A 25,786-nucleotide genomic window follows, 5' to 3' on the forward strand; every position below is an offset into this window, starting at 1 on the left:
CTTCCTGTCATCGTCTTCTTCGTGGTTTGCGCCAGTAGGAACGTCCGCTTGTCTAACATGTGACTCATGTGATGTGGAAAAAATTGTTTCCATTGTAGTTTTACGTAATAAACCAAAAAAAACACCTGAACCTATCGCCAAAACATTTTAGCATAAAACAAGTTTTTTTGAAATTGCCATTTTTTCCATTGGGTGAATTTACTTTCCAAGTTGTGCTCTTATATAATAAATGCAAACACAGCTATAGATAAACAACAAACAAAGATTGATCTGTGTGAAGAGTGAAAACAAATGACAGAGATATCAGGTTTTTCTGTCAGTTGGCTCCCTTGTGTATAGCCCATATTCTAGCTCCATACAGAACAACAAGAAACACACACACACACACACACACACACACACACACACACACAGAAAGTCATACTGCTGGGAGCAGAACTAATCCCTTTTCCCTTCACAGGTCACAGAAATGCTCTACATTTACCAGCAATGACCCAAAAATTCCTACCTTCTCTACCTTGTTCGCACTCTGATTATAAATATGCATACAATCGCTTTACGTACCAGCTGTAGCCTGCTAAAGAGCAGTCAATTAAAAGAAAACAGTGAGCTTAGATTTCATTTTGATGTCACTTCTTTCCATCCAGTGACACTGATGGTTGACTTTCGTTTAGCTTGACACCCGTTTTCTGTCAAAATATTGGGGCGTCTTTTACCAGTGCTGGTCTGATGTAAGAAACAAGCCAGACATAGCTAGAAATAAATACCAGCAGCAATGTCTGTACTTGTGAAGCTAACAGGACAAAAACAACATTTACCGCTTCAGAAGCCTGTTTAAAGCAAACCGAGGTCAATGCGTTGGGATTTTTGTGCCACTGTGCTTGACTGATGCACAAAAGCATCTGTGAGCAACATGAGTGTTGATGAGGACTTCCCCATGAGGAATCAGGTTGGCCTTCCTCTCGTCACACATCATCAATTCATAACGCATCACAGGCAGCAGCTCTTTTTGCTTCGTTCTATTTTACTGCTGCAATATGTATGAAGCCAAATCTCTGCCAACTGAGAGTGTAATCCTCTTTGTGTTGCTTGGAGGCCAGATTTCATAACTAGCACTAAGTTTAGGAACTTTAAGGTAAAAAATCCTGACATGGATTTGTGTTAAATATGTTGACAGAGCTAAATTAAGATACTCATGCTAATATGTTGAGCGTAAAATCCACACACCGGCCCTCTGACAGATCATCAGTAGAGATGTTGTATAAATTAGCTAATCACCAACCGCTGATGTTCAGACAATCACTTATTAATAATTACGAATTATAAATAAAGCCTGAAAACCTAAAACTGCAACAGACTGATTGTTATGTGTTGTGGTTTTTATGTCCTGTTCTTTGCTTGTTTCTTTTTTGATTCTCCTTATAAGACTTGAATGTAATTTCTGCTCTGCCGGCTGGAGGAGCTGTTGTCAGTCGGTTTCCATGGCAACCCATATGTGTGTGTGGAGTAAGGTCAACACTGAGTAAAAAAAAAAAAAAAAAGATTATACATGTGGTTTTGAGTTGTTGTTCACTTGTTTTTTTTTAAGTGTCATTTTTTCTTTGTTGTGGCGCACTGCATCCGCTGTAACCTCTGCAACTTCAATAAATGACAAAAACTGGACTAATTGCCTTGTTTCTTCGTAGAGCATCAAAATATTCATAACAGTTACCCTATAAGATAAATATTTTAAAAAACATCCTACAGTGGCGATTTTGTAAAATTAAAGTAGTTGTCCGGTAAAAAAGAGAAATTCATTTAATCCTTTCTTGTATCTTGACAGAAACCAAACTGTCTACAGATTTTTATCTAGAGAGAACACAGCTCAGTTTAAAATAAGTCACATTGTGTAGAAATCTGATAAGAAATTAACTTTTTTGTGACGGATTCCTGTTCATTCGACTTTGGAATAGCTTTGTTTTCTGCATCATTAGCTGTAGCGGCTAATAGGCGCTACGCTATCCAGTAACATGGATGGTCCAGAACTTATGCTGCCACTCTTTTTAGAAAAAAGTAGCTTTTCTCTTCAGCACTTCCATACAACTCATAACTATTCAGTGCTTTTCTAGCTACTGCCACAAAACTTCAATATATGCTAACATGCTAACAGAGGAGGAACTCTGCTTTTTATTTATTTTTGATGTCTTTCCACTTTGTCATTGTGTTAAAACACACTTGCTTTACTATTGGTGGTCACACTTACTGATTATTAATTAATCAAGTGAATCTGATTAGCATCTCCTGGATGCTACTTAGGCTAACTAGACATAGTGGACATTGGTTGGAACGTTGAGTAATCAGCAGGCGAGATTATATTAATACTGTACATAATGGGCTTAAGAGTTCAGATTATTTATTTAATTACACTTCAACAAGCCAAATAAGATAACGTTTCTAGAAAACCACATCCTGTAATCACTATTTGGTGTAAAAATAACACCATGAATTAGACTCCGATCATAATAAAGTGCAATGTTTGACAGGAAAGCAAAATGAAGGTACTTCTCTCCACCAGCAGCCCATCTAATGTCCATTATAACACAGCACAGGGTGAAGCTGCAGTCCCCATCACAAAGGCTAACTAGACATAGTGGACATTGGTTGGAACATTGAGTTATCCGCAGGCGAGAGCATCAGGAAATGTTTATTTCCACACAGTGACTGTTGAGATTGGGGAATTTGTAAAATTGCAATGTTTATATTTGCCTCTTCACATAATAGCCATCGTGTTTGTGAGTCAGTGGTGCCACCGCAGGAAACAAACAAACAAATCATCTTTTTTCCTGTAATGTTGACAGAGGGAGCACAGCCACAGCCTTTGTTATTTCTCTTTTACAGATTTATGAAGGTTTAATATCTGAGTCGGGTCCTTTCATATTTGTGATTTGATGGAAAATGTTTCTAAAAATCAAGTGACATCATTCAGCTGAGTTATATCCCCTAACGCTAAAATGTAGCTGCCACCATGCAGCATAATAACTACAGAAATGTATGTTTTAAGCCAGGGGGGCCCAAAGTGGGTCCTGGAGGGCCGGCATCCTGCATGTCTTAGTTCTCTCCCTGGTTTAAATCACCTGGATCCAATGATGGCTCATTAGAAGGCCTAAGAAGAACATTGACATGCTGAAAAGGTTGTAAAAGTGTAAACGGTAATGCCTGGTTAAACTGACACACTTTTGGATTATATCGACTGAATTTTTGTCCCAGTTGCTCAGTTTTATTGCTGAAATTTTATGTTATTTGTACCTTAGAGTTGCTGTGTCTTTCCACTTTGTCAGCATCCTTTTCTTTCTTCTTCTCCTCTTTCTTCTTGTCACGCTCCTTCTGCAGACAAGAAAGAAAATATTACTCCCAAAAAAAGTTAGAAAGTAAGTCCAAAGTTAAGATGAGAGAACATAACTTGGCATTTAAGATCCCAAATCTAAAAAAAAAATGTAGTTTGGAAAAATTAAAATTTTATGTTTTCTACCTTGAATTTTAAATTTTATTCCAGGAAATACAACCCTTACTACTCTTTGAATGGCCCAAAACGCTACTTTTACACCTCTAGGCCTGTAGGTGGCGCTAAACAAGGAGTATGGGACGTAAAGCCTCCATGTGAGGTTAGCAGTAATAAAGAAATGCACAAGAAAGGTGAACAACAAAACGTGTGCAGTTGCTGAGGAACGTTTAGCGCAGTTCTGCAAACAAGAACATGAAATCTGCCATTGTTGTTATATTTGAAATGTTTGGGGTCATAGGTCAAGCTAAAAGTCAAGCTAATGTGTCAACATTTTTACAAACCGGCAAAATTTTTAGTCTGGGACAGATTTTGTCTTCCCTAAAAACAAAATGTGTGGAAATGGGACACAAAAGGTTGCAAACTTTCCTGTTTTAGGAATAAAATAAAATAAAATTCATGTGTGGGCGGAGCCTGAGTGGTGAATAAAAATGCATGCCGCACTTCTCAGGTTATTAGCTAATGTTTTTATATTGTTATTCTTAGGCTGTAATGTTAAATTCACTCTAATATTACACTCTATGTTTATATATTACATAAAATTGAATTAAAGTTTGTGTTTGGTTGTTTGTTAATCTGGACCCCCATTAGCCGTTGCCATGGCTACTTTTAACTTTGGTCCAAATCATAAAACCACCTTTACTGCAGTCACTGTAAAAACAGTTGCACACACTTAATATAACATCAGTAACACAACATATTAAATGTCCAATTATAACACTTTAGATAATAAAATCAATAGGATTTGCTACATTAAAAAATATATATAAAGAAAGGAAGTTTAATGTTTTCATTCCTCTAAAAATAACACTTTTATCCAGCGTTGCTGTTGCATTATGGTGAGTAAAACAACCTTTTAAAGCATGCGTTATATTTACATTGTAAATGTGATTATTACAAAAAAACATTGAATAGCATAGTTATAACATCACAAAATGTAAAAAAAAAAGTTCAAGAGATATTAATACTGCACATAATGGACTTAAGAGTTCAGGTTATTTATTTAATTACACTTCAACTAGCCAAATAAGATAACGTTTCTAGAAAAACACATCCTATGATCACTATTTGGTGTCAAAAATAACACCAAATAGTGATTATATGATTATAGAAAGCAAAATGAAGGCACTTTTCTTCCTCACCGGCCCATCTAACGTCCATCATAGCACCACACAGGGTGAAGCTTCTGTCCCCATCACAAAGGTTTGCTGTAAGTCACATCTAGGACTAGCTGTGTATCCCTTATGTGATATTATTGCACTCAGTGTGCATATTTAACACGCAGACATCATCCAGCAGGACAAAGCTGACGTACTTTTTCAGGTTAATGTTTCTGTGTTATGTGCAAATGAGGCTGTGTTGATTGCCTACAGGGTTCAGGTAATGGTTGCCAGAGAGGCTGCAGTTTAGCGAGCGTAGCCTATAATCTTGTCATTATAGTGACAATAACTCTCAGATGCCTCTGCTCTTCACTTGCTGCTTAGTTGTTGGTATTTATTTATGTGGAGAGGCTGATATTTCTTCTGGGATCTTGATGAACAGAGGTATGAATGGATCAATATTTAAGAGGATGGAAATCAAACCAGACAAGGGAATCTGCTTTGACTGCAGCAGCTGCTGTAATTCTTCATCTTGGAGGAATAAAAGGATGAAATAAGAGAATATAAACCAGAAAATAAGGAAAAATGCTCACAATGAGAAATTATCTGGCGACTGTACTCCTTACATTTTTAAACTCCTGACTATTTTTCTCAGATATAAACAAGAAGCAGGAAAAATTATAGCAATTAAGCAGCTAATGTGCTATAACAAGTATTTAATCCTCTGAAAGATTTATTCTGCTTTTAAATTTTTCAGATTTAACAAATATATTTCATTTTATTTTAACTTGATCTTTGTTTCATTGACATCAAAGATCAGATTTACAAAAGAAAAATATTAAGATAAAACAAAATATGAAACAAAAATAAAAAAAAACTTATGTTTATATAGAAAATAACCTTAAATTCTGCTTTTTGTACCTCAACCTTTTTAATAAAAGCAATTTAGATAAATCTGATGTGATGAAATTTAAAATGTATTTGCCTCTTTGCAAGAGATTCTCTGCTTTTGCTTTTTGTCTGAATTGAATGCTTCAGATTAAAGAAATATTGGATTTGATTGTATTTTGACATTTATACAGGTTGTCTAATTGAGATGCAAGATTTAATTTTCAAGAAAGATATCCTTAGATAAAAATAAAACAAACAAAATTAAATTATAAATATTATATCTATAACTATTACAGATAATCCTAATTAATACAATATTAAGTTCCTAAATGATGTTTTTTGTATCTAAACCATCCTGGCCTTGTTTAAAAAAAGTAATATGAATTGAATTGAGATGATTTCTACCAATCTGAAAGGGATTTTCCACCAAATAAAGCTAATTATTTTTTAAAAACGTCATTTTGTGTTGACTGATCAATGATCTTAACTGACTGGCATCGTTACGGTTTTGTAAACGTCTGTGAGAGAGTCTGAGCATATTATCTCCAAACCTCTCTGCCCCGCTCCAGGTCTCTGACTCCATTAGCTGGGAGCTAATGATGCTAGCATTACCCAATTTGTTAGTGCAGCATTAGAAGGCCATTATACTCCTACCTGATCGCCTCTAATAAAACAGAAAACTTCACTCCTTCACAAATAATGCTGACTGACACCTCAACGTTTACGTTTTCAATCAGTTTCTGTCTGTTTAGCCAGCAGGACTCAGGAAAACTGACCATGTGAATGTGACTAAATAAAAGTATCAGCAGACTTAAAAAAGTAAGAATGGAATCAGGAATTTGTGAAAGGAATTATCAGCACAATTGATATATGAAACAACTTATGGTCTAAAACACAATTCTTATAAACAATATTTTAGTACTGGGGGGGTAAGACGCACAAGAGCTGAACTCTAAATCTCCTCTTAGTCTATCGCTGCAACACAGCGAGGCAAGATAAACGGTTTTGCAGGATAAAGAAGAAACCCACACCTCTGATCTGGTCTTGTCAGCCTGGGAGGAAGGCGAGGTGGAAGGAGCAGCCGCCTCAGCTTTCTGCTGAAAGACAGAAAATCGTCCGTTAGACATGAAAACGAGAAAAAGAAAAAAAGACAGAACATTTAGACGAGCATGGAAAAGGGCATTGGAGAAGAGAAAAGAGAGCAGAGAGTTAATTAGGAGTAAAGGAGGATTTGCTTCTTGTACACAGTAGTGAGTCTTAAGTCCTAAAAGTTACGGAGGCTTTATTAGCCGCTGCTGACCTCTGGGAAAGACTGAGCATGGCTGGACCTTTGTTCTAGTTGTTTCACCAAGCAGTGGATTTCTGAATTCATAACTGGGTTTTAAAGCAGTTATGAAAAGCAGGGAAAAGCTCTTTTAGATCAGCGATTCTCAAACTTTTTCAGGCCAAAATTTCCCCCTGCATAACACAGTATCTTAATATACAAACTGAAGTGAGTTGTTAAAATGCAGTTAGTCAGCGTGGGGTGCAGCGCTGTTCACCTCTCAACTCTAACCCTTAACACCTAAAGTAAAATAACTTTATTTTAGATGTGAGCAAGTCTACTACAGGCATTTTGAGTCATTTACAGATTCTGAGGATATGCATTCTAAGTTCTCCAATGATGGAAAACACATGGAAAGCAAAAAAGTTCTTTACTGCAAGTGTTATGTGCACTAATAACATTTTAGGGATATTTGGAATTTAGGGGCATAATAAAAGAAAACAGACTTGAGTTGCTTTGGCAAAAATATTTCTTTCAGCCAGATAGTGCAACATAAATAATTTTATTTTAGGTGTTAAAATGCAGCTCTGATCACCGCCTCACCCTAAACCTTAACACCTAGAGTAAATTATTTTATTTTAGGTGTTAAAATGCAGTTAGTCAGCGTAGGGCGCAGCTCTATTCGCCACCTCTTCGACATCATATCGCATTCAGCACAGCCGGAGATCTGCATGTCTGCAGGATGCTATGTATTGTTACAATGTTCAAAAACATGTTTTTGAACAACTCACTCTGAGAAACTAGTATTTTCAGGTTTTCTTTTTAGTGATCCCGTCTTAAGCCATTTACCCGTTGTTATTTTTAAACATAATCGTTTGGTAAGCTAACTGTAGTGCTGCACTTTGAGCTCACATCACAGCAAATACACGTATGTTTACATGCAGTACCTAATGGGCCACTAGGGGGTGCAGACGGACCACAGTTTGCAAGGACACAGAGGCAAATCATAAATTTTTTGGTCCTGCACAAAAATCAAGGATAATCTGGAAAAGTCAATTTTGGGTCTTAAAATGTTTTCAGTAATACAGACAAAAAAAAATAAAAAAAATTTCACTCGAAAATGGCTGCAAGACTGGTTGGATCTGATGGAGGAAACCCACCAAATGGAAACATTCACACTGAAACTGGAATCTGAACTTTACTAAAAAAAAAAAAGATGCTGGAATGGATGGATTAGATTTCACGAAAACAATCAGTGAAATTATTTATGCTGCTTCAAAAATTGAAAATTAAATCTGAATGTTGCTTCATACCTATAACTATGTCCACCTTTGTTAGAAATTAAATAATGCCTCATGTGATAAATGTTCTGTGTTTGATAAAAATGGAAAACGACCAATAAAAACTCAGTTTCAAAAAGAGAAGAAAGAAGGAAAAGCAACCAGACAACACAAGTTGCTCAAAACAAACACAGGAAAACCTCAAGGGTTCATTTACAAACAAAAACACAGAACATCTGGCGAGTTTAACAATTTATCCACCTATCCTTGGTTTACTAATTTATAAGGGAGAATATTAGTTAGAAATAAGTAATAATTATTGTTTTAAGCAGTTCATCATCTAGACAGAAATAAATGCTGTTCTCCTTTAACCATATTGCACTTCAAGATGTTTTTATCTTAGACATTAATTCAGTTTTCTTGTTTTTCTCTTATTTTTAGATGTCATGGTGGTGCCACTGTTTTAAATCGGTCTGAACTATTCCTATGATCTGTTTATGTTTATGTTATTGTGTCTGTATTTTGTTTGTTTTTTTACCCGGATGCAGAGTTGTGCCATTATAACCAGTAGGAAATTCTAACTGCAGTAGCCAGAGTTCAACCCAAAGAGGGCAGCACTGAGACTGTTTTAGGCCAAATATTGCAGAATTAAACTATTGTTTGACAAAAATGTCAAAATTTGCAAAGTAACATGAAGATAGTAAGACCCCTAAGGTTCAATATATACATTTTATCTTAAAGAAAAAAAGTTAACCTGGGGTTTAGCTACTCTTTAAAGTGAACTGAAAGCATGTTGTAAACAAATGTACAGAAATCAGAACAAGGAGAACCGAGATCAGAAGAGATTTTTTTTTAAAAAAGCAAAAAAAAAAAAAAAAAAAAAAGATATATGAACTTTAATAATGCTGATCAGAGCAGCCCACACTCAGGCTTACATTGACATTATGGTGCAAAACTTCGTCCTTCTGGTCCGATGTCAGGCAGAAAAACTCACAATGTGGCTCTGCACATACAGAGGCAGATGAATAAAGGATAAGGAGGAATAGCTAAAGACTTTAGGGAGAGACGGAAAGAACAAAGTAAGGAAAGGTTCATTTTCATTTCTCCATTTGCATGCACGGCACTTTCATGTTCAGGACACTCCGGAGACTTCAAACCGAGTAAGTGAAAAGCGCTGCTAATGCTTTCAGCCGCCTAGTGCCCACAAAATCCGTCATAAAAGCAGGTGAGCAACAAGAAATGAAAGAGCTTCCATCATTACTGCCATTCTCAATCTGTCGCCGCGACCCGTACTGATCCACAGAACTTCCTGCAGCTCTTCTGCTGACAGTTAACAGATTTAACTTCTGATGCAACCGTGGCCTTGTCTGCATCTCGCTCCTATTTATGCTTTGCCGTCTGGGTGTTTGCTCCATTTCTCGATGCATCGCAGCTTCCCGGGAGATTTTCGCCTCGTCTAGCTTAAGCTTCTTCTCGACTGCGTGTTTCAAAAATGTGCCGAGAGTTTTAAGGTCAAAAGGACGGAAAAACAGAACAGGGCCGTGTAAAAAGCAGAGAATTTCATAGTGTTTTCTAGAAGGTGAGAGATTATTTTGATACAAATACAAGAGAATTTGTATCAAGACACAAAACTGTCAGGCTGGAGGATATTTTTCTGCTCCTCAAATAATCAGTTTATTCAGTTTTACCAAAAAACATGAGCAAAATTAATACACAATTTTGTTTGTATTGTGAGCAATGATAGTCTTACTAATACTGTTTCATTCTTTCGTCTGTGGAACAAATTAACAAAACAAAAAAGAAGATTCAATCAGCTATTAGATAGTAAAGCAACAAAATAAAGTAGTGCAACCATCCAAGACTTCAAGATTCGTTTTTATTAGTTTTGCATATTTGAAATGTTTTCCAGTTTCAGTGTTAAATGTTCTTAAGGAATTAAAAGTTTTTTATCTTTAAGATAGTATACTCACATTAAAAAGCCATTTTCACAATTACATGAGTTGAAGACAGTTTCAATATAACAATATTATCGTTTATCACAATAACTTCTGTGACAAATTATTGTGAAACAAAATCTGTTATTGTGAGACAAACTAAAGATAAAAACAGTTAGGATAAAATAAAACGCAGTCAAAATTTACACCCTTCCAAAAAGGATATTTACATTTATACTAAATTTTATCTTGAAATTATACAAAATTTTATCTATTTTATATATATGTATATATAAAATGAAAGATACATTTTTCAATACTTATTGGTTTTAACCAAATTATGGAAATTAAAATTTTAGTAATATTGCAACAGATCATTTTGTACATTTTACTCTTAACTAGAAAGAAGTCTCCTTTATAAAAATGTGCATTTTTCTTAGTGTCAGTAAGAAAGCAAATAAGAAATTAATTGCATGATAAATGGATAATTTCCATTTCCATTGATTATTAGTATTTTTCAAAGACAGATTTAATAATTCACTTTATTTATGGTTTTAATTGCATGTAGATTTATATTTCTGTTTTATTTGTTGCTATTTGGAGTATTTAAAATATCTTCCAGTTCCAGTGTTTAATGTTCTTTAAAAAATTAAAGTTTATTAAACGTTCACAGGACGAACTTCCATCATTATCCCATTACTTGAAAATGATCTTATCGTTTATCGCAATAATTACTGACAATTTATTGTCCATCAAAATTTGTTATCATTTGTATCGAGTTTTAAATTTTTAGCAATAACTCTGATGTCTTATGAGCTCTAACAAATAACTGAATGTCTTGAATCAGAAGCCTCTTTACTTTCTCCTCCTGCAGATTAAAAAAACAAACAAAAAAAAACACCTTTTGGCCTCTAATGCTAAAACCAGAAACATTTCCAAAAATAGGTGATCCAGCAAACATCAGTCCTCCTCCTCTCTAAAGCCCCTCCGGCAGAAAACTAATGCTGACTACTGAGGGCAGGACACAGAAACGTTTTCATCTTTCTCCATTTACATCCGTCTCCCCTACCAACTGTAGAGGCATCAAACGCTCTCGCTGCCTGTGGTGCTGAATTCACAACATTTTCCACTCTCTTCTCTGCCTCTGTTGGGGTCTTTTCGGGTTTTACCCCGCTCCCCGTTTAAGTTTCCTCCTCCTCTTTCTTGGACTTAAGAGCTGCAGGAGATGTGAGCCCGGCGGTAGACATGCAAAGAGGAAGAAGCTGGAGGGTGAAGACAGACGAGAAGAAGAGTAGAGAACAAGACGACAGTTGAGTTGAACTGAGACGGAGTAGATTTTAGGACCACTATAAGTAAAATGGAGAAAGAGTCTATAAGTAAAATAGAGATAGTGACGTCATGCTCTCCAGAACTCGCCCACTCCGCCATGATGAACATCAAAACAACCAATTCGCTCCTATCCAACTAGTCTAAAACATCTGTAAGCTAATATCGCTTTTATTTAGTTGATTTCACTTTAAAAATGGTCACAGGGTGCAGCACGGTCGGCGGCACAAACAGAGAAGGATGCAAACCAAACTTGTCATTTTATTTTATAACTTTTACTGAGGAAAGATACCGTGGTGATGGATATCAGGCGTCAATCATAACGACTGTCAGCCCTCGGTGTAACCGCGGATTAGCAGTGAACACTTATTACAAGGTAAGCAGACCAACGTTCATATACTTTATAAGTAAATATGATTAGAAAGATATAAAATATCGCATTATAGAGAAGGTGCGTCTAACCGTTGGTTACCATGGAGACAATGCCGCACCGTCATGTAGCCTAGCATGTACGAAAAAACTGGTTAGCATCTCGTCTTTAGTACATTTTTAAACTTTAAGGGGAAACTCTGGTTATGACATGGTGATGTAAATCATGTGGTGTGAATTCAGTCAAAGTCGGTAATTTGATCAACTCGTCAGGAGGGAGGAGGTATCTAAGCTAGCTATTTCCAACTTCTGTAAATACCGCCGTCTGTGAGTCCCACCACATGTGTTACATTCACAGACAAATTAGCTCGACTCGTACAAGTAGAAGCCATGAATAAGCTGGCAAAAATAATATCAGTCACTCTCCCATCCCTCACTTCCAGCCAACGGTCACTTAAATTTGCTAAAAGTCAAGCTAGCATAGCTTTCCAACTTCTCTCTTCCTCACTATTTTTCTAATTAAAACTTTTCACTGACCTGTGGGATGTGATACCCTTGGACCTTGTTCTCTTTTCATAATGCTGACACTTACTAGCAAAGCACTTTTTCTTTAACATATCAGGCGTACATTTAAGCTTTAACGCATTATGGTGGCAACTAAAACCAACCACTGCCTGTGAGCTGGAGGGTGTCACGCCACATCTATAAATCTAAAAAAGGCGCCTCCTCAAATAACCTCGGTGATAACAGAAATAGTATATAATCACTGATATGAAAGGCAAAAAAAACTCAGAAAAACTCTGAGAAAAAACTCTCGCTGCAGGTCCTTTAATGTCCGCTGAAGTCAAGAGGATTGGCAGATAACAAGGTTGGCATGGCCGAGGCTGTGCCACAGCAGGCGGGACAGTTCAATGACTAACACAGACAAATAAGGTTGAAAATAAGCAAAGTCCCCCCCGCGGCAACTCTGCTGCTCTCTTGTGACATTTTTAGGCCAATCAGTGGAGTCATCACAGAGGGTTGGCAAGATGCACTCTGAAATAAGACGCACACACACACACACACAGCTACTAATTCACCTTTGACACAACAATGAACCGACGCTGCAGGAGCAGGGGAAATGGAGAGCATGCACTCGTACTTCAGCATGAATAAAGTCCTCCGGGCTTCTATTATCTGCTTTACCGTGACTCATATGAAAACGCAGCCGCTGAAGCATGAAACAAACACGCACACAGCATAAAATATCTAGAATCATTCATTTCAATGAAAAACAAACTTGTTCTGCACAAAAGTTTTGAAATTAAATGTACAGGAAAGTCTGACTCATTTTTCTGAGAATGACCATATTTGGTAATAATCACATGACCCGGAGATCCAATTAGAACCTGGCATTAAAATCTCCACGTCAACGGTTCTCATATATATAATCTATATTTAGAAGATATAAATATAAAGCTTTATTTTGTTATACATCTACACAAGATTTCTGTCTCCAATGCACAACATTTGTTTCCTCAGAGATTAAATCATAATTATTTGGATCAATATTGGAATCTTTTTTTTTTAGCTAAAATTTATTTAGCCCAGAATCAACATTAGCAAGCTCAACAGAGTAAAAAAGACAATAGAAATAGTGCAGCGATTTAAATTAAATAAAGAAATTGTTTATTTACCTCCAGATCAGCCAAGGGTCATGCACAAAGGTCGTTGTTAGTCACTTAAATTTTATTTTTTTTAAAGTCATAAAAGGGGTTTCAAAAGCTGCTAAAAATTCAGCCAATTGGCTAAATTGTCAACAGTGGCCAGAAAATTGAGAGTTTTCAAAAAAAATAAGATACTTGGCAAGCTAATTTGCCAAGAAAAACCTGAAACTGCAAAAAGATAAATTTCCTACATGGATTTTGTTTTAATGCTAAAATTGATTAATTGCAAAGCCTTAGCACACACATACAGCGGACTGTTGTCTGTGAGTTTACAACTAAATTACAGAAATTAATTCATTTTCATTATATTTTATTACATATTTTTAGAAGTTAAAATGTGCTATTTCACTGACTGTTCAGAAAAATATCAATCAGTAGCACATTACGACAATTCATGGGCAACTTACTAATGGTATTGCAGTTTCTGTTTTGACTGATAAAACAATAAAATAATCAGAATATACTGTCTAAAAGCTCCTAGGGGTGCTAACTTTATGTTTCTGTGCAAATTTTGACTCGCCAAGAACAAAGCAGAGTCGATAGTCATTTTTTTGAAAAACCAGCTAGAGGATCTGAAAAGTTGTTAAATATATCGAAAAAACTGATAAGTTAGCAACAGTGTGTCTTTCTTCCTGCCCTCTGCTCTGCTTTAGCCCCTCCTCTCACCCCACACGTGGCCACGCCCCTCTGCCTGTAGGCTCCGCCCACTTTGGTGGAATTTTTTAAAACTTGTCAGTTAAATCACAACTTTTACTGTTATTAAACCACGACAATTTGAGTCATTATTCGGTTCCCAACTCAGTCTGCAGCTCAGAGTTACAGTCGTCCACCCTCTCCTCTCCCTTCACCATCTGTGTGAAACTACTTAAAGTAATAATGAGTTGTTTTTAATAATCAATTTGCATATAAAAGCGAAGACGTGCATGTGGGCAACCGAAACACATCCTGGATCACAGTCTGGCTGCTGGCGACGCCTCAGAGAAACACAGAAGAAGAGAGAGAGATTTCTCTGATGGTGTTCATCGGTTTCACAGCCTTTGCCGAGTTCGATTTTAAGTGTTTCCACATCTTTTTCCGTTTGTTTTCTGGCTCCTAGGAGATGCAAATTAAAAATCTGGGAGCAAGAGATATAATTATTAGTGCGACTCCATAACAGGGTAATGTGTAGTAGTGTAAAACAGAGACACAAAGGATTAAAAAATAATATTTTAGATTTATTTGGAACGGAACATGATAAATAAAACATTTATTTTCCTCTCATTATTCCATGTTTGGTGGATTTGGACCAGTGACGTGCAGTTAGGGGAGGCATTGTCATAATGAAAAAATAATATATTATGATAAAATAATTTATATTGTTATTTTCACCCTGTGGTTTGTACTATACAGTACCTATTTTTCATTTAGCTTAACCAATTCTGATTATTTTTTCTTCAAAATCTCTGAAATTTTGCATTTTTCCATTCAAATGCTCAGACGCTGGTGAGGGAGCAGCGAATTGAGCCTCACCTGGGATTGATCAACTTCTTACTAACTTCTATGAGAGAATGCTCCTCCTGTCTGTTCAATAAAATGCTTAAAAAACATTTAATATATGAACTGATTTTTCATAATTTGGCTTATGTATATAATGTACAGTGTTCGTTGTCACCAACTGTGAGTGTAACGTGTTTCGTGTGCTGAGGAGCGATCAGAAATGGCAGAGAACAGATTCGAGGTGAGGCAGGCAGTTCTCTTGCCTCATGGCAGGGGGCGCTCATGATCCCAAACATTGTGACTCCACAACTGCAGAGTAAGAGACAGTAACAGCGAGCTAGCCATGGAGCTAGCCATACAGTAAAGTCAAGTGCAGCGATATCTTTATAGTTTTCTCTTTTTACCTTAATGTTTTAGGCCTACAGCAACAGACTGAATGTTGGACGCATACTTTGACCTACCTTAAAGAAAAAACGCTGACTCCTGATTATTATGTCTTAAAATCCTGTAGGTAATCCCACAGAATGATGCAGCCACCACCACGTTTCACTGTTATTATGTTCTTTCGATGCTGTTTAGTGTTAAGGATGGGACAGAAACACAAATACAGCTAAAAAAAAAAAAAAAACATGAAGAAGTTTACCATTTTTCGTCACTCATTTAGAAACTAAAACTCATATTTTGTATAAATTAATTACACATGAAGTGAAATGTTTCAAATCTTTATTTCTTGTAATTTTAATTCTGTTTTCAATATTTTCCTGAGTAGTTCTTGCCTTTACATCAGTTTGTGAAAAATATTCCAAATATGGATGCCCGTCTACTTTGTAATATTTCATACCCTTCTCCTGACTGATACCTTTGTGAAAGAAGACACTTTTAAAAATGTCTGCAAACTACGACTTGAAAAGGATCAATGTTGCCGAACTCAACAACACTGAATGCTTAAACTGGACCTCAAGTTGCTTCAACAAGCTATTAAAATAACTGTTTGCAAACTATTCCAAGTTGTTGTTTGCCATCTTTTACAGTTTTGGAAACAAATCTTTCACAGATAGAGACTCTGAGTCTAAACACACAGAATTAGAAAGTCTGCTCTAAAAAGACTAAAAACGGTTTCAAAGGTTATCATTCACTGGCGTTGTAAAGTCTTGGCATCAGTTCTGGCGTTATTGGTGCAGTAATCAGGCCTGGAAGGGCTTTCACTGGCTTTAAAAGGATTTAAAACCAGAAAATGTCATTACTGTAATGTATCTAAAGAGAGAACAGGTCAGCAGAACCAAAAGCAAACAGTTTGCTGAGGGCAACATCAAGTCTGATGAAAGCAAAACTCAACAAATGCATTCTTAAGAAAACAGCAAGTATTTCTGGTCTAGTTTTTAATGCAAATATCTTATTACACTTGAAATAAGACAAAACTAACTTGAAAGTAACTCTGTGGCAAGATTTAGAGGCTTGTTTTAAGTAAATAATTCCTTAATAATGAGGAGGAAGTACTTGTTCTGTTGGTAGATTGTTTCACTCATAACAAGGGTGTGAAACTCATTTTCGTTTTGGGCCAAATCAAGATCCTGAATGCTCTTAAAGCGGCGGTTGTGCCAGAATGTATTGATAAAACCTGTTAAACTGTTAAGATATTAATAAATTCTCAAAATTAAATAATATTTTTGAACATCTTTTCAGTCATTCCAGGATTTATGATGCTTTTTGTGATTTTTTTTGCAATAAAAAGTGTTTGTGGTACTAATTTCAAAATATTTGCACTTATAAATGTAACTTTTTATTACTCGCTGTATAGATGATGGACTATAATCTGATATCAATTAAAGCTGAGGCAGCTGTTTAGTACAAGTAACAAAGTTTTTGACAATTTTTGAGAAAAATCTGCAATAAACTCCCAATTATGTATTAGCGCTTAAAGTGTGTAGATTTGTTGATTTTGCGTGAATTTACACACTAATTATCCAGAAACAGGAGGGACTGATTGATATAATTTAGCAGTAAACAGATAAAAACTGTATTGATTTGATTGATAAAATAATATTTAAGCACACTTAGCGGTTAGTCTTGAATCTAGAGGGCCACATAAAAAGCTAAGGCGGGCCAGATTTGGCCCGCGGGCCTTGAGTTTGACACATGTGACTTACAATAATACTAATTTACAAGTTAATTTGGAACAAGCACATTTTATCATTTAAAAGGAATTATTTACTTAAAACAAGTGCGTATAAATTGCTGAAAAGTTACTTTTAAGTAATTTGAAAACACTTTGGTGTTTTTGAAGTGGAGCCAAAAGAAGTAAAACATCTCAGCCATTCACAATCTAATTTTAAAGTTTCAAGAAGTTCTGATTGATTAAGAATTACAAATATTTCATTATGTTGAGTTTGCTTTGAAAAAAATACGTGGAAGTCGATTTCGGCTCAGCGAGGTGGGAGATTTTCAACAAAGAAGGAGATAGAAAAGCTAAAGGGAAGGAACAAGTTGTCATTTTACATAAGGATGATTTCTGTCCTCTGCCTGTTTGGGCCTCTAACTGCCCCACAGCTACCAGTGCAGACAGATTACATAAAGCAGCCTCCAACCACTGCAGCTGTAACAATAACATGCAGTGACTGAAAATGGAAAATACAACACGTGCTGGTGATACTCACTGAGGCTGCGGCCAGGGCTTCCTGGTCGTAGAACTTCTTCCTCTCGTATTTGTCCCGGATGAAAACTTCCACGGCTCTGAAGCTTGGAGTTAAGGACTGGAACTGAAAACAAGTCAACCGCACTGCAAAAACACAAAATATTAACAAGTATTTTTGATAATAAAACTCCTCAATTTGGTGCATTGGTCAGTTTTGTTTACAGAGACTTTACAATAAAGTTTTTGTCATTTCTGTTGTTTATTTAAAATATCTTTCAGTTCCAGTGTTAAATGTTCCTAAGAAATAAAATTTATTGATCTACGAGAATAAATTCTTGCATTATTAAGCCATTACCATCATATTACTTGAAAATGGTCTCAAAACCACATTATCATTTATTGCAATAACTTCTAGGACAATTTATCATCTTATCGACTTAAATAAACTCCTATATCTTGCTGAAAAGTTACTTGTAAGTTAGTTTTGTCTTATTTCAAGTGCAGTAAGATATTTGCACTAGAAACTAAAAAGACGCAACTTCAGAAAAGTGTTAACAATTTGATCTCATCCCAATTTGATCTCATCTTTTCACAAAGATTTTGGTGCCAAACTGAATTAATAACAATAACAAGAATTTATAACATTCTGATTAAGTTCAGATGGTTACACACAGATCTGATGATTTGTTTGAGCCATTTATTTCAAGATTGAGAGATTTAAGATCTTCTTGGAAATGGTAAATTAATTTATATTTGTTGGTTTCCCCCCTTGCTCTCTGCTATACTGTACCTAGCATAACCAGTGATATGCTATGCTAGCTACAGTGCAGCTAGCACAGCTAATTAGCCTGAAGAAATCAAGCTCCTCTGTCCTCTTTAGTGCTGTCAATAATGGTTGTGTATACATTGCTCATACGCAAACCCTTTTTATCTGCTACGCTGCAGCTGGTTCACCACAACATAGCCTGTCCTGAATGTTAATGCTAGTCAGTTAGCATAACCACCATTGACAGCAGCTAAAAGGCTTTCCTGAAACAGTAAGTTGTTTCTCCACTATTAGCAAGTAGAACAGCCGTACACAAGCGTGATTGACAGCGCTACGACCCTCCTCCTGGCACTGATTGGTTGTTTTTGATCAGCTGCCCCACATTTCTTAGCTAGGTAGGAGGTGGAGGAGATTTTTTTAAAATCAGATTATCTGTATCAAAACATACTGTCACAACATGGTGATAGTTTTAAAAAATATCTAAAAAAACATATTTTTCTCATAAAAGTTACATACCACAGCTTTTAAACACATGTAGTTCTAAAAGTAACATGTTAAAGTGATCAATTTGATCAAGGTTTATAGAGATCTGGTTATAAAACGGTTCCTACAACTGCAACTGTAAAACTATATTTCACATATGCAAGTGTGGGCACATATTCCAACCCACAGCATCACAACACAAGCATTAATCCCAAACCTCTTATCTCCCCATTTCAGCAGCAATGCTTCTGTCAGATCAGTAATAGACCTCAAAAGATTGAGGAGCGATGACCACCCACACGGGTGGAGCTCAGCGATAGGATGGAGGAGGCCTGCATCTCAAACGAAGCCTTTATTTATCACAGTGGAGTGGAAACAGCAGAGCAGATCGGACCCAATCCACCGCGCGTCACAGAAAGAAAGAGAGAAATGACAGGATCGCGTGACGGCAGGGAAGCGTCCGATTAGGTCGGACGCCGCAACAACAAGGGAGCAACAAAAAGATATTTAGGAACAAATATATCAAGAGAAACCACTGACAAAGTATTGCACATATACAGAAATAACCAAACTGAAAAACAACAGAAAATATGATTTATTCATGTGCCAGGAGCTTGATTTTTTCAGATTATTTCATATTATACTGTCATGGCACAGAGGAAGTTGCAACAAATATGTGAAAAACATGTTGATTTTAAAATGCATGTATTGCAGCTTTAATTCATAGCTTTAAAAATTAAACAGGAAGAATGTGAATGAAGATGGGACCTTAGAAGATAAAATATGTCAAGTGCTAAAAAATGCTTTTTTGTGTTTATATAAAAGCCGAATTAAAAATAAATTCAAGTATTTTTCTCTTCTCTTTTTTCATTTCTTTAGTATCAAAACATTTTTTAAGTGTGAACTTCTTCAGTTTTATTTTTCAGTATCAATTTTTTTGGTTTATATATTCTTCAGTTAATTTTTAAAAATTTTGTTTCAATTTTTTCAGTTTCAAATCTTTTTTATTCCATATCATTTTTTTTGTTTAGTATCAGTCTCATCTCTTTTCAGTTTAATTTTTCTCATACTGTCACAACATATTGGCAATTTTCACAAATGTGTGAAAAAAATTTTTATTTTTAAATGTATGTACTGCAGCTTTAATTCAAACTTTTACAAATTAAACTGGAAGAAGGTGAAGGAAGATCAGACCTTAAAAGGTAAGAGATGAAGTATTAAAAAATGTGCAGAATTTTTTTTTTGAGTGTATATAAAAGCCAAATCAAAAATATTCAAGTGTTTTTTTATTTCTGTTTTATTTTTTGTTTTTTTAATTTGGATATATTAAATATCTTCCAGTTCCAGTGTTTAATGTTCTTCACAAAATAAAAGTTTATTGATCTTTGAGGGAGAAAACTTGAATTATTCTCATTTATTGCAATAATTACTGGGACAATTTATCGTCCAGCAAAATGTGTTATTGTGAAAGGCTTACAGGATGGAGAACCATGCAAACACTTCTACTTAGGAACAATTTAGAGTCATAAGTTAACCGATTCCTGTGGGAGGAAACCAGAGTACCCAGAGAGGACTGACACATGCACTGGGAGAAAACAAACACCCAACAGAAAAACCTCCGAATGAGATTTAAACACACACGCACACACACACACACAGCCTGAGGCGGTCGCTCTGCTAATCCCAGGTCTGTTATCTGCAGCTCACAGCCAGCGCCGCTGCTGTCAAAACAACTAATGAACCTCAAAAGAATGAAGAACGATGACCACCCGCACAAATGGGCCCTGCCAGATCCCAGATACTGCATTAGAGCCACATTTCATACACACACGTTATTTATGTCAGCCTACTGGACTAAAACATGAACATATCCAGTTACTGTCATGTCTTGTATCACAGAAAAGGGGAGAAACTGAAAGCTGCTGCAGACGCAGCTGGAGGAGACCTGAGGAAAATAAGTGAAATGATAGTGACGTGCTGTTATTTAGTAATGGAAATGCTTAACAAGAAAAATACGTAACGTCTGATTGTGTTATTTCAGAGTTAGAGTAGCTCTCAGCAGGAGGGGCTTCACCTGCTCAGCAGAAAACATTAAATATTTCAACCACCTGCGGCTAAGATTCAGGGTCTCCCAGGTCACTGGACTCAAATGAGATAAACTTTCCTTTATTGTTTCTGAAAAGAAAATAGTAACTAGAGATGCAGTGATCTGGTATTATCTGTATTGGTATCAATACCGAAAACAATTTCAGGTGTCACTGAAAACGTGTCCAATCAGTAAGGGCAGATCTATTCTGTTTAATTCTATATTTTTCGCAAAAAATTCTGAAAATGAAACTTAAAAATGAAACAGAATAATTTTCAAATCTACTTTTCAGATTCAATGATTTATTGTTATAATTTCAGATTCAAACTTTTGGCCCTGATTTATTTTTTGTTTTATTCTTTTCTTGAGGTAAATTTTTTTAAACGTTCCAAGTTTTTTTTCAGATTCATTTATTTTTTTTAGTATCAAATATTTTATTTTCAGTTTGATTTTTATTTTTTTTTTTCAGTTTAAATTTCTTTTCGTTTGACCAAACTTTTTTGGCCCCAATTTAGCTCCATAAAGATTCACCCAAATCATTCTTAAAGTGCTAACAATAATATTTAAATATCTTTATTAAGAAGCTAGCTTCCTGTTAGCTGTTGAAACCCAACTATGTGATTTCATAATGGGATCTGTAAATAACCAGTAAGAGAAAGCAGAGGGAGGATACTGGTCTGTCTGGGGCCTCCTGAAGCTCTCTGGTAGGTGGGCTTCATACAGCTGGCGGGCTCTGGTGTTCCCCATGTCCACCATACTCTGCAAAAGGAATGAAAAAATAACATAAACACTTAAACAGAAAAAGCGACATCAGAAATGATGGAGACTGGCGAAAGAATCATCCCAGTGCACAGCAGGTTCTTTCACGCATCACATTTGCATTCAGCTCATTTTGCCTGCAGACTCCTTTGCATGCGTGCGCGCACACCGTGGAAGGACACACTGGCTGTATGCAACAAGGCCAAATTAAGAGGAGGGTGATGGATGGGTTGATGATAGGAGAAACGGAGGAGACAGAGTCGGAATAATCAGGCATCCAGAATTAATTAGTCACTGAATACAGTGATTAACATTCTAAGTGAGACGCTCCTCCACTCACACACAGCTGACGGAGAGGCGAATCCAGCTACTTTAACACACACACACACACGCACACACACGCACACACACACCAAACAGCCGAATCTATTAACGACTGACTGATTTTAAAAAACACTGGAAGGTTCGTATACGTCTGATAACACAGGATGGACTGTGAGGAAAGTAAACAAAATGCTAAGCTAATCACAAGAGGCTAACAATATATACATGTGTTTACATACGAGTTCCTATGACAACCAGGAAAATGGATGGATGGATGGATGGATGGATGGATGGATGGATGGATGGATGGATGGATGGATGGATGGATGGATGGATAATAGATATGGGCACACATACATATCTATATATATAGATATCTGTATCTAGTATCTATAACTATATAGATACCTATATAGACATCTATCTATCTATCGATATAGATATCTATATATATTATATATATATATATATATTATATGTGGTTTAGACGTTCTTCCTTGCAGTTGGGAATAATTCCTCTGGTTTTAGATCTGAATCATCTCTGTTTCATTAAAAGATTTTTTTTGGGCTTAACGACTCGAGTCGTTTACAAATGACACGAATCTTTTCTTCTCCCAACGTCTTTATTTAAATCCCCATCTTTCTTCTGTATTTTCAGAAATAAAAACTGCACACGTCTAACCCAGCAAATGAATGAATAAGATAGAAAAGGTATGTCTGCTTCAAGCCAAGTATTGATCATCGTGTATGGATCACACTGTGGTTCTGATACCTGGATCTGCTCTGGTGTCCACTGGTCCAGGTTGACGGATTTGACCCTGGAGATGTGGACGCCCAGGTTGCGGTGGATGCCGGCGCAGCGGATGCACATGAACACCCCGAGGTTCCATGACGCCCACCGAGGCCCTTTAACAGGAAGAGGAAGAAGAACACTTTCACTTTAAAAGACTCCATGATTAGAATTCAAACGCAACACATTCCAGAACTTTAATTAGGCCCGTCGCAATAAGCAATAAACCAATTAATTGTAAGATAAACTAAAACAAACTCAATCATTTCCATTTGGACGATTTGCCTCTTCTCTTTCTACTGGATGACAATAGTCTTCAGTTTGGTGTTTTGATCTCAACTATCCATTTTTTACAGGACAATTTTGTTTTTCAGAGACTCCATAATTAATTTTATTTGCTCTCTATATTTCCATCCATCCATCCATTTTCTTACACCCTTCTTCCCTAAATGGGGTCGGGAGGGTTGCTGGTGCCTATCTCCAGCTGCGTCCCGGGCGAGAGGCGGGGTTCACCCTGGACAGGTCGCCAGTCTGTCGCAGGGCAACACAAAGACATACAAGACAAACAACCAGGCACACACACACTCACACCTAGGGAGAATTTAGAGAAACCAATTAACCTGACAGTCATGTTTTTGGACTGTGGGAGGAACCCGGAGAACCCGGAGAGAACCCACCATGCACAGGGAGAACATGAAACTCCATGCAGAAAGATCCCGGGCCGGGAATCGAACCCAGGACCTTCTTGCTGCAAGGCAACAGCTCTACCAACTGCGCCACTGTGCAGCCCTGCTCTCTATATTGTTTGTTTATTTATTTTTGACATTTAAAATGTCTTCTAGAGATTTTACATTACAATATAAACTGCTCTTATTGATTATACTAGATTTGGGGTGTCCAAAGCGTGGGCCAGGGGGCCATTTGTGGCCCTTGGAACAATTCTGGGGGGCCAATGATCACAGTTGTAAAATAACCTAAATGTTTGATTTGTTCTGCTTTGTGCAGAACCAAGTTTAAAAAACAATATTGGGGGGAAACTTTTGTAGATGCCAGGAAGGGGCAACACAAAATATTCATCCAGGTTTTGCTTTTGATTTAATTTGTTAGTAAAAGAGACCAAACAAATCCAGTGACAATTATTAAAATGCAACCCATAAATAAAATAAAGCAAAATAAAGCAAGAATGAGGGATATTCTGTTCTTGTTGCTAAAAAGACGTACTAAAAAACAAAAAGAAGAATCTAGAAAATGATGCGAAATTTAGATTTTAAGATCTGTTTTTTGTTTTAAATCTACAATAATTAACACCCCACTTCTCTACAGTAATCTGACTGCTTTATCTATTTTATTTTTCTTAAATGTGCATTCAGTTTTTTTTATCTAGCAGATAAAAATAAAAATACAATTGATTTGCTGTTATATTTAGAAAGAAAAACAAAACATTTTGAGGCCACCAGAGAATTTGAACTTGACATTTTTGGTCCTCATGCCAAAAAGGACAACACTGAACTGGACCAGATTATATGTGGTTTACATGAAAACAAATTAAGCTAAAGAGAAAATATGCTGCCTTTCTGGATTTCATGGACTAATGTGTCTAATTTCAAGCAAAATACTACAAAAATGTGGAAAGATTTCCATTTAAGACTTTAAAGGGTTTCCTTTTTAACTTTAGCTGGCATTCGTTCTCATTTTCACCTGATGAATAAAAGCTGTAAATGAAAATCGCTGTGATTGAAGACCAAAGGCTTTACATCAAAGAAAAATGCTTTCAGTTTGTTCAAACCTGCCAAGTGCTATGAATCTCGATAAACTACAAAAAGCTGCCAGGTCATTCATTAATATGCGACAACGCAGACCTTAAACACATTTTTCCACAGGGAAAGAGTTGACTTAGACCAGGAAATGTGCCATATTGTCTTGTTTATGATAAAAACCATGGATTTTTGACACCGGTATAAAAATGTATATATCAAATGACTGACCAATGGAAAAATTGCATTGAACAAAGTTCCTAATCAATATGAAATGAGGCCAAGCTTTTATGTTATGCAAGATTTTGACAGATTTTGGTGCCAGGCTTTTTTTTTTTTAAAAAGATTTCCTTATATATTAAAACGAGACTCTTAGTTTTGCACATACGAACTTAAACATTTTTAGCATCTTTAAAATAAATTTTCTGTTAAATTACAGCAGTTTGTTTTGTTTGTGTATTTAAATATTTTTATTTGCACCTACTAAATGATTTCAGACTGGTTTTTGTTGGCCAAAATTAGTTTACATTCAGATTTATTTTTATATTTTAGAGTTTTTTAGACACAATATACATACAGTGTGATTATGTGCATATTTATATATCAATATATTTTTAATGTAATCTGTTTAGAAAAATAAAATAAAAGGAAAATAAAAGTAAAAAAAGTAAAACAGAAAGAAGCAGTTTTGAAGTATGTATATATATACATACATTTTGTTTGCTTGCTTCTTTGTGGAATTAAATTAAAAATAAATAAATAATTCTCATCATCTTGAAGTTACATATTTATGTTTGGCCAAATCAAACCCATCCCTTCTTGGCAACAATATAAGCATTTTATTTCAGTCAGTATCAATAATAATTAATTTTCTGTTTAAAATATGTGAACTACTTCCAAACTGGTGATGTGACCGTTCCTGCTTTATCCACAGTTTTCACTCCACAAAGTTGTTTTTTATTATTATTTCTAAGCAGTTATGAGGCACAGTGGCAAAACCTCAAACTCCTGCTTCACAAATTACTCAACAGGTTGTTGCTAGGTAACCAAATGACCGAGTTGCTAGGTAACCAAAGAGTGAGAGAGTTGATTCCACCACTTAGCTAATCTTGAGCGACTGAGCGGCTAAAGCCTTTTTCTCTGCCTACATCTCCCAGAATGCTGTGCGGTTCTGGATCTGAGCTCAGTGAACATCCTACATATTGAATATTATCTGTTGATATTGATCATGTGTCTATCACGTAATATATAATTGATTTATTTTCCAGCCCATCTTAGGTTTAAGTGGTCTCCAGTGAAATCTGTCAC

At 36.0% G+C, this 25,786-nt stretch overlaps 1 protein-coding gene across 6 annotated transcripts in view; it reads right to left on the reverse strand.

Moving 5' to 3' along the window:
* smap1 (small ArfGAP 1) overlaps positions 1-25,786 on the reverse strand; it is an 80,602-nt gene that overhangs the window by 49,051 nt on the left and 5,765 nt on the right. For 2 of the 6 annotated variants that reach the window (XM_044136009.1, XM_044136006.1), the window contains exons 2-6: positions 22,707-22,840; positions 21,525-21,610; positions 17,539-17,614; positions 6,561-6,626; positions 3,286-3,363 (exon numbers count right to left, since the gene is read on the reverse strand). In XM_044136009.1, the coding sequence (XP_043991944.1) occupies positions 3,286-3,363; positions 6,561-6,626; positions 17,539-17,614; positions 21,525-21,610; positions 22,707-22,840 (440 nt within the window). The remainder of the gene's footprint in view (positions 1-3,285; positions 3,364-6,560; positions 6,627-17,538; positions 17,615-21,524; positions 21,611-22,706; positions 22,841-25,786) is intronic. The other 4 variants (XM_044136011.1, XM_044136008.1, XM_044136012.1 and 1 more) reach the window with 3 other exon arrangements.

This window comes from Gambusia affinis, linkage group LG13 (assembly GCF_019740435.1).
Source record: "Gambusia affinis linkage group LG13, SWU_Gaff_1.0, whole genome shotgun sequence".
In the NCBI taxonomy this organism is placed as follows: domain Eukaryota; kingdom Metazoa; phylum Chordata; class Actinopteri; order Cyprinodontiformes; family Poeciliidae; genus Gambusia; species Gambusia affinis.